The sequence below is a fragment of the Merops nubicus genome, unplaced genomic scaffold, assembly GCF_000691845.1.
Source record: "Merops nubicus isolate BGI_N331 unplaced genomic scaffold, ASM69184v1 scaffold3351, whole genome shotgun sequence".
Classification (NCBI taxonomy): Eukaryota; Metazoa; Chordata; class Aves; order Coraciiformes; family Meropidae; genus Merops; species Merops nubicus.
In genome coordinates, this window is record NW_008588835.1 from 30,321 (window position 1) to 42,779 (window position 12,459).

The window sequence follows — 12,459 nt, forward strand, 5'->3', positions numbered from 1 at the left end:
GTGCTTGGGAGAATATCTGTGGGTGAGCTGTCTGTGTTGTTTGTGGGCACTGCGCTGACACCCATAGACTCATGAAACCCACTGTGAAACCCTCAGCTCAGCAGACCCCTGGTTTTGTGGAAGATGACGTTTTCCAACATGAGGGTTTGAATTCTGAACACCACAACTCTGGCTCAGGGCTGTGCCAAAGTACTGACTTAAACCTGCTGCTTTGCACAACATGCACCTCATACTTGAGGTGTGTCCTGGAGGGGTTTGCAAGCCATGGAGATGTGGTACTGAGGGACATGGGTTAGTGGGGACTTGGCAGTGCTGGGGTAGGGTTGGACTTGATGATCTTAGAGGTCTCTTCCAGCCAAAGCACTTCTATGTGTCTTCAGTATGCTTGAATTTAAGCCCATACTGAATAGGTTGGACTTCTTGGCTAGGATCCAAACTGTCCTCAATGCAATGACAGAAATCACATCCCAGTTAGCAGCCAGGATGATGCTAATGGATATGTGCAGGCTGTAAGCCAGGGGTGCTGGTTCCTGGTGCCTCCACATCCTGCCACAGCCCATCGTGCTCCATGGAGCAGGTCCCACATCCCCATCTCTCTGGGGGGCACAGGGCTTGTGGACCATGGAGGACTCAGAGCCCAGGCAATTGGTGGCCCTGGGAAAGTCTGTAAGAATATCACTGATAAGGATTTGGGCACATCACTGACAAATGCGGTTTGAGACTAAGAAAAGGTCAGTTTTGCCACATAGTCTCTTCAGTGCCAGAGAGAAAGGAGGGAATTCTTGAAAAGTGGCCCATTTTGGAATGGCATTTTCACTTTGCCTTGACCAAAAGAGAGATCAGATAATTTTTAACATGTATTTACTTTCCAGGAATGAAACAACCTGGTTTGTTTTGAGTTGAATTTACAGCTGTGAGTTGCCATGAAAAAAAAAAAAAGCTTCCTTTGTGTGACTTGATTTGACCCCAATATCCTGAAATCTTTTTATTCCCCCAACATCTGCCAAGCATCAGGGAGACTGAGGGTTTAACATTCACTGTCTGGGTTGCTCCTGGTGAAGTGGTGCTGGATGGGGACATGCTCACAGCCCAGACCCGGTGCCAAAGGCAGTGGGAGTCCAGAGCTTCTCCTGTGCTCTGCCAGGCTCCCAACTCCACGAACATTTTAGGAAAGGTGTCAGAGCTTAAAACTGTCCTAGAGAACAAGTCTCATGAGAGCAACTGAGGGACCTGGGGTAGTTTAGTCTGAAGAGGAGGCTGAGGAGGGACCTTGTTGCTCTCTACAACTCCCTGATAGGAGGCTGTAGAGAGGTAGGCACTGGTCTCTGCTCCCGAGTAACTCATGATAGAACAAGAGGGAATGGCCTCAATCTGCTCCAGGGGAGGTTTAGCCTGGACATCAGGAAGAACTTGTTCACTGGAAGGGTTGTCAGGCATTGGCCCAGGCTGCCCAGGGAGGTGGTGGAGTGCCCATCCCTGGATGTGTTTAAAAGCCATGTAGATGTGGTGCTTGGGGATATGGCTTAGAGGTGGGTTTGGTAGAGTAGGGCTGATGGTTGGACTCAATGATCTCAGAGTTCTTGTCCAACAAAAGTGATTCTATGCTTCTATCCTCTGGGACTGATCTGCTTGCAGAGCGGGGACAGCACAGGCTCAGCCCCTGCTGGGTAACCTGGGGCCATGTTATGGGGCCACATCAGCTTTCTGGGGCAGGTGTGATGGGGTTCTGGCCTTGCTGGTGCTCACTATCCCACGCTCTCCTGCCCATGCCTCTGCCCACAGTGTGAATGCAAATTATTTGGGTTTCAAGCAAAAGAATGGGTAAAATCTCACCTTTTGCCCAGTCTTGCAGCCCTCGTGTGATGGTTACAACCTCCCCCTTCCCCTCCCAGCTGCCCCTTTTCCTTTTCTCTGTGTCTGTGTGAAATGCCCTTGAGCTGGTAAATGAGCTGAGCTGTCTGCCTGTCTGTCCAGCTGCCCAGCTGGGGGACTGTGAGCTCCTTTGTCCCCATCTGGATGGGCAGCTGTTGGAGTTTCCATGGGCAGACCTGGCAGCACATCCCTCTTGACTCCGGCCGTGAGCTCCAGGCTGAGACGGCGACCTGCTTCTGCAAGTCATCCTGCCTCTGGATGAAGATGTGCCTGTGAGGTTTGCATTTCGGAAGCACCATTTATACTGCTTGGCCTGCTTCCCTGCTGCTCCTTTTTTTTTTAGAGTGAATTTGCCTCTTTTTGTATAGTTTGCCAGTTGGCTGCTTTTTATATTTTTTTTTTTCCCAGCAGGCACATCTTAAAATTTGTAAAACATGGATACAAAACAAATTTAGGATTTTACTTTTTACTTTGAAAAGAGCCTTCCACTCATTTCTTAGAGAAGGTGTCTGTTGGTGCAGAGATTTTTAAGGTGTACCTTCTAAGGGAAGCACAGGTAGGTGGCTCAAACCTCCCTCCCTGTGCCACCCAATGTGCACAGGGGTTCAAAGGAGCCAGACCCTCTCTGCCCAAGCCTGAAGCCGATCTGGGGATTTTCTTTGCTGTTTTCTCACTGAATACCACTTAATGGGGCATTTGCTGCTCTCTCAACCCATTGTCCTGGACCTGCACTTTGCAGCTTTCTCTGCTTTGTGCCTTCTTGGACCTTTGCTCCTGCATCAGATGCATCCCTGGCATCCGTCATTCAGCACCTTTCTGCTCTGAATCTGCCTTGAAAAAATGACAATAAATGTTGGGGGGTTTTGTTTGGTTTTATTTGATTTTTTTCCCCCCTTGGTCACAGGGAATAATATTTTTTTTCCCCCTTGGAGCATGCTGCCAGGGAGGTGGTGTAGTCACCATCCCTGGAGGGCTTCAAAAAACGTGTGGACGTGGCACTTGGGGACATGGTTTAGTAGTCATGGAGTATCGGGTTGACGGTTGGACTTGATGATCTTGGAGGTATTTCCCAACCTTAATGATTCTAGGATGAAGAGCCAGCAGGCAAGAGGAGCTACACTTGCTCAGTCTGGTTTGCAGGGGCTGTTTCTTTCAGGTGCTAATCTGAGCATGCCAGGAGCTCAGAGGCAGAGACATGGACCCTTTATTATTATCATGAGATACAGCTTTGAATTAAAATGCAGCTTTCACGAACATGTCACTTGATCCCCAGTAATTGCATTTCAGTGTGATGAATCTCCTGCATACTTGTTTAACCTCAAAAAGGGCTGATTTTATATGTTAAGGACTAATTAAATTTAAATTAAATGCTTATTTGAAACACTTAATTTAACTTGCTACCAGAAATTTCAAATATTGTGGTTTTATTGAAGGGAGAGAGAGGCTCCACTGAGGAAAGATTCATCATTTTTCTTAGCACAGTTCACTCCTTTGTGCAGCAACTGTCTATGACACAAAATCAGCTGCATTTTGAGTAGTGGGAAAGACAAGCTGTCTGCAGTGCACTGAAGCAGTAAAAAAATTGATGGTTTCAAAGATTTGTGCTCTGAAAAAAACAGAATATAAATCTTCCTTAATAAATTTTGCACATGATAATGAATGGCCCAAGTGTACATTTTCACAAGATTTTCATAAAAATTCCCAGTCCCATTTACATTTGCCAATCTTCCCTAATTACAAAGGATTGCTGCTTACTGTGCTGCTATACAGCACCTTATAAGTTTGTTGGTGACCTAAAACTGTGTAAATTAAACAAATTCTGCCTCCGGCTTCAGGGGAGCAGAGATTGAGGATGCTCTCCAAGAAAGCACATGGCAGAAAACCATGGTTTTCTCCCAAGGTCTGGGACAGGAGAGCTGCTGCTGTTTGCCACTTAGAGTCAGTAAATGTTGCTCATGCCACAATCAAGGGAATCAATAACCTATAAAACATTATGTGCAGCAATGTGGGGTGGTTTTTATAAAATATCAGCCCAGTACTATAAATATTCCCCATATTTTACAATCTAGAGTAACGCATAACCTCAGCCTGCTGCTAAAACAAATTAAAATCTTCCAAAGCTTTGAAATGAGAAACTTTTCTCTCCATGCTTTCCCTTGCACAGGCATGACCCTGCCAAAAACTAGGTGGTAATTTGACAGCTTGTGTTGGAATTGAGTCTTGTCACATTATCTGGATGATGCTGGGAGGGGGGAGGAAATCAGAGAACCTGTGAATATTTGCTGCAGTTAAATAAAATGCATTATTTTGATTGTTCTGAAGACGTCCAGGAATTTGGCCCTGAAATCACCTATTTCTTTTGTCTAACCAAGGTAAAAAATGCACTTAGATTCACAAAATCAGCTTTGGCTCATAGGCTTCTGTTCCCACAGCATCTTCCTTTTTCCCTCCCAGGGCCAGCCACTCTTCCCCTTGCTAACATGTGCTCGCTGTGTCTCTGGGGTTGGCAGCAGAGGATTTCACTGCAGATCAAAATAACCTCAGCAAGCGAGATTGGGTTTAAAAAATCATGCAGAAGGGCTTCAGAAGGCTTTATCTTGCATGAAAAGCCTTTGTTTGCTCTGAAGCAGACCTGGTTTGCAGCAGACTGTTGGCTGCATTGTGCTTGAAGGGAGGAATTGAGAGGTTTCTGATTTGGGTTGAGTCAGACCAAAAAGCTGCCCCAGGGTCCGTGCCAGCCCCGTGCAGGGCTCCCAGCTGCTTTGTAGCCACTGTCTGGGGACAGCCACCATCCTGCTGCTGAGCAGCACCCTGTGCCAGGACCAGCTCTTTCTCCCCAAAAAGCAATGCCCAGCCCAGATGACAGCTGGAGGGGGCCAGAGGCTTCACCCTGTGCCCATCCTGCGCATAGCTCAGCTCCTCCTGGGGGTGCTGTAGCTGCAGACAGCACAGCACGGAGCTGGGCTGGGGGACCAGTGTTATTTCAGAGCACTGACTTAGCTTTGCTCCTCTCCCCCCTACAGCCATGCTCGAGAAGCCTCTGGATAAAAAGGCTGGCAGAAGTTACGGCCCCCCAGGAACCAAGAAGCTCGTGTACTTCATCGATGACCTGAACATGCCCGAGGTGGATGCCTACGGGACGGTGCAGCCCCACACACTGCTCAGGCAGCACCTGGACTATGGCCACTGGTAGGAAGCTGCTGGGCTTGGTCATCCCAGACCTTTCTTGTTCAGCTCCAGTGTCGGGGATGGGCTTTGAGAGGCAGTAAAAGTGTGGATCCCATCCCACCCATCCCATCCCATCCCATCCCATCCCATCCCATCCCATCCCATCCCATCCCGTGTTTGCTGTCGCATCCTGCTTGGGCTGGATCTTGCTGGGAGGCTCTGGGTGAACCAAGTATTGTGTGTTGTGCAGCCTCAGGGTTTCCCCTGTCCCCAGCAAACAAACCCAGGTGCTTGTAGCCTGGGGAAGAGGAGCTTTGCTGGCTTCTGCTGCAGCTGGTGACTGTGGTCCTGCAAGGGGAGCGCGGTGCCACGAGCGGAGCGAGCTTGTGGCTGGGACTCAGCTGAGCTGAACCCCCCTGCCCTGAGCACCTCCTGTGGTTTTCAGCCAGGCAGCAGCAAACAAGTGTTTTCTAGGCAGAGGTCATTTGAAGGGCAAACAGTTCGGTGTTTTGGAAAGAGGTTGGTGTGTTGTACACTGGAGCTGGCAGCACTGCCTAGGACAGGAGTGTTTGCAGCTCTCCCCGTGGGCAGACAGGGACAGGGACTTGTAGGAATTTCCAGTCTCAGCTGCTTGGGTGTCTGAAGCTTGGCCAAAAGCTTCCCAACTATGGAGACAGTGGAGGGGAGGCAGAAATTCTGGGCTGTGCCTGTTGGGGAGGTCAGACAGAAAGAGGGTTCTGCTGGTTGCATGGGAGTGTTGGTGGCAGGGGCACACAGCACGTCCGTGGTGCTCCCAGCACCCATCAGCACCCATTAGGGTGCTGTCCACTCCATGCTCCCTCTCACAGTCCAGTGGGGCTGCAGCTTGCTCCAGAGATGGTGAGGAGAGTGATGGGCAGAGCTCAGTGCCACCCTTAGGCTGCCTATCCCCACTGGTAACCCTGCCTGGGGCTCTGGCAGCAGACTTCCCATCCTTCCTGTGCAGGCAACGGGTGGGCAGCTGCCTCTGGCAACCTACTCACCTCGGTCCCATGCTGCTTCAGAGTCTGGGGAGACCCCCCTGCAGTGCTGGGGCAGCTCTGGAGTCCTCAGCAGATGTCCCTGCTCAGTGCAGCTGGGTTTTACTAGATGACCTTGAAAGGTCCCTTCCCACCCCAACCAGTCTGGGATTCCACACAACCAGAGGCAGTCCTGTGTTTTTCTACCATTTCCATGCAGGTGATGGGTACAACCCAAGGGCTGTGCTCAGCTCTTGTTACTAGCTCATAGAAATATTAGCTGCAGGTTGTTGAAGCAGAAAGATTTCCACCAAGAGCAGGACTTGTGGGTGCCACACCATGTAAAACAGACACGCAAGCCTGGGCCCTGCCTTGGTGAGATGCAGAGTTTGATCCCCCGAAGCCAAGTGGCCGTTGGCAGCCGGGGACAGGCGCCAAGGGAGAGGTGGCGGCCGTCGCCCGCAGGCCACGGTCGCTCTGTGCTCACTGCTTCTCTTTTGCCCAAAGGTACGACAGGACCAAGCTGTTGCTGAAGGAGATCAAGGGCGTGCAGTACGTGTCGTGCATGAACCCCACCGCCGGGAGTTTCACCGTCAGCCCTCGGCTGCAGGTAACGCCCTGCGGGCTCGGCCGGGGGCTGGAGCGTTTGGGCAGGAGCCTGGAGGAGAACCACGGGCTGATCCTGCTGCCAGTTTGTCAGGAGAAAAGGCACGGATCTGTTGAGTGACTGATGGTGGAGCGCTGGACTTGCTCCCTTATTCCCTTGTTTGTTTTTTCCTGACATTCTGCTGCTCAGTCAGAGGAAGAAGTCGCTGCCAGGCAGCTTAACACCTCCTGCTTCTCACAGACAGGTTTTGCCTTCGTTTAGCTAATATTTACCCCTGGAACACAGTCCATTAAAACGTTTTGGTTTTGAAAATTTCCTGTTGGAGCTGGTAGCACATTCTCATTAAAAGGAGGTGATGGTGGAGAAACCCGAACGAAGAAAACCAAAAAAATCCCCCCCAAACCATGCAAGTGTTGATGGTAACAGAAGCATAGATTTGGGAAGAGATCTTAAACCTCAGGGCTTGATTTTGGGGAGACCAAGCCTGGGTCGTAGAGGTAGTTATTATAAGCTCTGATGTTACTTATCCTTTCTCCAAGCCATGAGGCTGTGGTGGCAGAGCCTGGTCAGAGATACCTGCTGTTCCCTGTGCCAGCAGATCAAAACCACTGAGCAGATCCTGTTGGCATCCAAGAGGGACAAAAAGCAGCTAGAGGGACGATGTCCTTCCCACCAGCTGTGGGGCAGATGTTTTCCATGCTGTGGGATGAAGGTTGGCACATGAGAGGAGTGGAGAAGTACCCTGAGAAATGAGTGCCCATGGAAGAGCAGCTATAACTCAGTGGGGCAGCTGCTCAGAGCACTTCAGGCAGAGACCTGCCAGCTCTTGGGGAGCCTGGATAGTGGAGAGCAAAATTCATTCCCTCATGAAGAAACCTCATGACCAGTCAGCCCAGGGCTGTTAATCCCCACACTTACAGGCATGGAGTGCTGTCAGCAAAGAGTGGCTCCTCTTTGGAGGAGGAAGCTGTAGTGTTAAACTGAAGCATCCTGTGCCTGTATAGGGGCATCTGGTCTGTCTTTGCAAGCTCCGAATCAATAAAGGGAACATCTTCTGGGTGAGTGCACCTTCCGGGAGCTTTTTCAAACAGAGACAGTGGCTGGGCTTCACCAGAGGTTGGTGGGATCTTCAGAGCCCTTCAGCTCTTCAATGGACTGAACTTCCAGTGCAGCAGTAGTGAGATAGTTGAAAATCTCTTGTTTAGTGAGCAGAATGATGCCAGTTGCCAAGTGTCCTCTGCCAGGATGGAAGAAGAAAATAGCCTTGTTCAGATGGGCTGCGAGTCATAGAATTACAGAGCATCCCAGGCTGGAAGGGACCTCTAAAGATAATCTGATCCAACCTCTCCTGGGAAGGGCAGCCTGGATAAGACTGTCAAGAACTGTGTCCCATCACTTCAAATCCCCAAGGTCTTTTGACTGTGAGGTGGTTGCCCATCCCTCTGACCTTTCCATGTCTTCCTTTCTCTTCCCCAGCGTCACTTTTGTGTGTTTGCTCTCTCCACCCCTGGTCAGGATGCCTTGTCCAGGATCTACAGCACCATTTTAACGCAGCACCTCACGAGTGAGGATTTCCCAGCTGCTGTGCAGAAGTCAGCTCAGCAGCTGGTTGCCCTTGCCCTGGGACTGCATCAGAAAGTAGCTGCTACTTTCCTGCCAACAGCCATCAAGTTCCACTATGTTTTCAACCTGAGAGACTTCTCCAACATCTTCCAAGTAAGTGCAGTCACTGTCCTGTGGCACTAGGAGCTTGTCCCAGTGCCATGGGAGGCTGTGGGCCTGTGTTTCTTTAGCCCAGCTGGCCCTGGTGGACAATGTAACACAGTCTCCCACCTAGCAATGACACAACATGTGTGTCCCCTGAGAAAAGGGGGTGACCTTGGCCTCTTCCCTAGTTGCTGGTTCATTTTGTATGGATTCCAGAGCCACCACCCATGACCTTGAGGAACAACAGTTAGAAGCTTATTCACTTTCCAGCCTCTTATGGTCAACAGAGAGGGATGAATAGTTCCAGGACGAGGTGCAGGGTTTGGGTGGGTTGAAATGCCTTGTGGCTGTAGAAATGACCAATTGAAGGGAGCTTTGGGCTCCCGACTCTAGGACTTAAAGTTGAGTTTTGGTGAGTGTGATGGAGGTGGACTTGGCTTTGTGAGCCTCAGTTCCATGCATGTAAGTGTGGAGATTAACAGCACTGCTCCACAGCACAGGGAAATTATTTTATTGTCCTGAAGCAGGTGGTGGATACTTAGTGGGCTCCTGGCCCTGAGGACAGGAGAGCAGTGACTAGTTCAGCTGCTCTGCCTGGAGCCAGAACAGCTCGTTGACCTCTGCTGGCACATCCTCAGCTTCTCGCTGGTCAGCTACTCAGCGTGTCCATGGAGGATGGCATTTAAAGAACTGAAAAATAAATCCAAACCAGCTTTGACTTAACTGCTGAAACAATTACCACTGGAGCTGGTTCTGTACCAGGGGGCAGTTGTTCATCTTTAGAAATGCTTTCTTCCAACAGTGGAGGGTTTTTTTTTTTTTTCTGTGCAGAAATTTCTTGCCTTTAAGCAGGCAGTATTACTACTCAAAGAGCCTCTCAGAGTTTAAGGCTGACGAGTAAAGTTTGAGAAGGTTCTCAGCAGCCAAATCAAGAGGTTTGGAACACCATAACCTGCAGTAAAGTTCCAGTTTGTGGTTTGTTGCTGCCCTTATTAACGTCCGTTTTACAAAGTAGGCACTGAAAGCTCAGTGCCTTCTGGTCTGGTCCATCAGACAAGAGTTGAAGTAATGACAGGTAGTGGGAAATCCAAGAACAGGACCTTGAAAAAGCTAATAACTCCATTGTGTCAAATGGGAATCAGACCTGTCACTTGTGCTCAGCTAAACATCAGCAGCCTTTGTTGTTTGATGTGGGTCATGTTAAATCCTGGCTTCTAGTTAATCTGTGCTTTGAAAGGCAGAGAGAGAAAAACATTTCAATGGGAGGGTTTAATTTTAACTGTAGTCGGCTTGAAAGGTGCTAAGGTTGTGGGATATTAGAAAATGTCCTGCCAGAACTAGCTCCTAGGCCAGAGGGTGGGAGCTGTGACAGGAGCTCAGATGGCTTTTCATTTATCCCAAGGCTGCAGGAGTGGAGGAACCTGACTCCTGCTTCTCGTCAGGTCTATTTAAATTGTGGTTCAATTTTTTTGTGAAATCCTTCCTTACCTTTTGCTATTCATTCTTAAGTATTTTGTTACCTTAAATGTTCTTAAGTTTTTGAGATCTCCTGATTTCCTGTTTAGCTCTGCTGGAACACAGTTATTTTCCTGAAATTGTGAAAAAAGCTCTGGACTCTGGGAATGCGTTTCCATGTGTTGCATTTGTTATCTTCATAAGTTCATGATTTAGCTCGAGCTCTCTTGGCCAACCTGCTGCTCAAGCAGTGCTAACTTCAAAGTTAGGTCAGGCTGATCAGACACGTTCTGAATGTTTCCAAGGCTGGAGCTCCCATGGTCTCCCTGGCCCTTGTTGCACTGCTAAATCCACTCCATGGCGAATTTTTTATATTTTTGTTTCAATCAGAATTTCCCTGGCTGCAGTTTGTGTTTGCTGCCTCTTCTTTTGCTACGTACCTCCAAAAAATTTTGGCTCAGTCTTCTGCATAGCTCTACTTTATGTAGCTGTAGGCAGCAGCAAGACTCATCTTCACCTTTTCCCTGGGCCAAACAAACCCATTTCTCTCAGCCCTTCCTTGCATGTCCTGAGCTCCAGCATTTTACAGCCTTGGTGGTCTCCACTGAACTTGCTCCAATACATTGATTTCTTTCTTCTACTGGGGGACCCAAAAGTGGATTGAACTTCACACAGCTTTCCTCCAGCCTGTTAAGGTCCCTCCTTTGGGTGTAATAACCTCTCTGCTTGGTCAGTGTTGCCTGCAGAATGCCCAGGTCATGGATGAAGACATGAAATGATATTTTAGAGTCCTGGGGCTGTTTAACCAAGGCTGGGGAGGCCAGAAGGCTGTCCAGCTCCTCCTGCCAGGGACACACGGGTGGTTTTATTCTGCTGCCCATTCATGGGTGTCTAGTGATTCTGAAATGTGTCAGGACATCCCACCTGGGCTCCAGTGGTTGTACAAGGACATAAGTTGTCTTCCTTTATTGTATCTGCCTGTTCTATGTGGGAGTCTTGTCTGAACTGCTGGAGCAGTGTTGCTTTCAAGGCTCCCTTGGCTGTAGAGTAGCTGTCCCCTGAGATGAACTGTTTGGTTATGGCTGACTTGAGGAGGTTGTGGAAAATTCCATGTATTCCTACACAGTGATGATTTTATCTGCTCTTCTCACTTGATTTTCATCTTTGGACTTCACCTTCATCAGGACAACACCAAATGCCTCAGCACTGTACTCAGTGCTGCCACTGCTGCTCTGGCATCAGCTGCCCAAAGGCCACAGGCTGAAACTTTGGTTCAAGCCTTCATGTAGAAATAAGCTGATCTCTCCTCTGTGGCACCAGGGTGATATGTGGACCCCCACGGCAGGGTGGGACTGCCTCTCCAAGGGGCATCACAAGTCTTTAGGCAGGTTGGGGCTGGCAAAGGGCTGTGGATGAAGAAGGGCAACCAAAGGAAGAAGGAAGCCAGCCCTGGGCATGGTTTCTCTGGTGAACACACAAACACATTTAGGTCACTGCTGAATGTGGAAATCCACGAGGGCCTGGACTGAGTGATGCTCCTTCCTGATTTTGAAAAACGATAACAAGGAGACTCAAAATCTGTGATTATCTGCAACCCCCTGGGCTGATGGGCTGGCTTTGAGCAGTTACAGAAAGCTCAGCAAGTACTGTAACATCCAGCTGTAAGAAAACAGCTGAAATTTGCTGTCACATCTCATTGGAAATGTCAAGTGGAGAGGCTGGAAACCACAGTCCAGGGTGAGGAGCAAGAAGGGGCTGGAGCAGGATTCGTCAAGATCGTCAGGAAAGGCAGCCCTGGCTCCTTGTCCTGCATCGCTTACTGGTGTTACTGGTGCAGGGAAGGTCACCCTCCAGTCTTTCCTAGTCCTTTGGGCCCCTCCCAAGGTGTTATCTGTGACTTCTCCTCTGCAGCAGGTCCTGTCTGTGGTTAAAATCCAACACTGCCTTGCTTTGCCTTTCTGCAGCACCTTTTCATGCCTCTGGGTCCCACCATGCACCACAGAGTTAAATTGATTGGTATGCTCCAGGCAATTTACCCTTGATTAAAGAAGACAGGTCTCTGCAGTGACAGAGCTCTGGATTATGCTTTTAAAAAATATATTCCCTGCTGGCTCACACCAGAGAAAGCCCTGTTGCTGTCTTTCTTTCCATCTGAAAGGGTTACCATGGTATTTTGCTCTAAATTATATCTGTCATCTGTGTAAAATAATAATCATAGACTCAGCAGGGTTGTATTTTGCCTTTTATTCCCATTTCTATCAAGATTTTCAAGCAGCCTGTCACATAAAGTTCTGTGGCACTTGAGGGAGACCAGCCTCTATCTCCTCCTGACAGCGAGATGATAGCAGCAGCTCTGCTGTGCCTGGCTCCTGCTGAGCTTCTCCTCCACGTGGGCTTTAGTGCCCACCAGACTTCACGCTCCTTTGCACAGCAAAGGATTCTCATCTTTGCCCATGGTTAAACACACTGAAGAGCCCTGCAAACTTCAGTATTACAAATGCCCAAATGCACTTTGCGTGGTTGCAAAAGACACCCCCTCCTCACCCTTTGCAACAGCCCTGGGGCTTTGCACCCCCTCTTCCCAACCAGTTACACCCCCCCAACCCCTCTGCAGATCCCCAACCAGTTTCAGCGTGTCCCCCCCCGCCTCCC

The 12,459-nt window shown here is 49.3% G+C and overlaps 1 protein-coding gene across 1 annotated transcript in view; it reads left to right on the plus strand.

Moving 5' to 3' along the window:
* LOC103781647 (dynein heavy chain 9, axonemal-like) overlaps window positions 1–12,459 on the plus strand; it is a gene marked incomplete at both ends in the record, with an annotated part of 74,934 nt that overhangs the window by 29,335 nt on the left and 33,140 nt on the right. Inside the window, 3 exons of the mRNA XM_008949365.1 lie at window positions 4,896–5,061; window positions 6,546–6,648; window positions 8,122–8,361. Coding sequence (XP_008947613.1) covers window positions 4,896–5,061; window positions 6,546–6,648; window positions 8,122–8,361 — 509 coding nt within the window. The remainder of the gene's footprint in view (window positions 1–4,895; window positions 5,062–6,545; window positions 6,649–8,121; window positions 8,362–12,459) is intronic.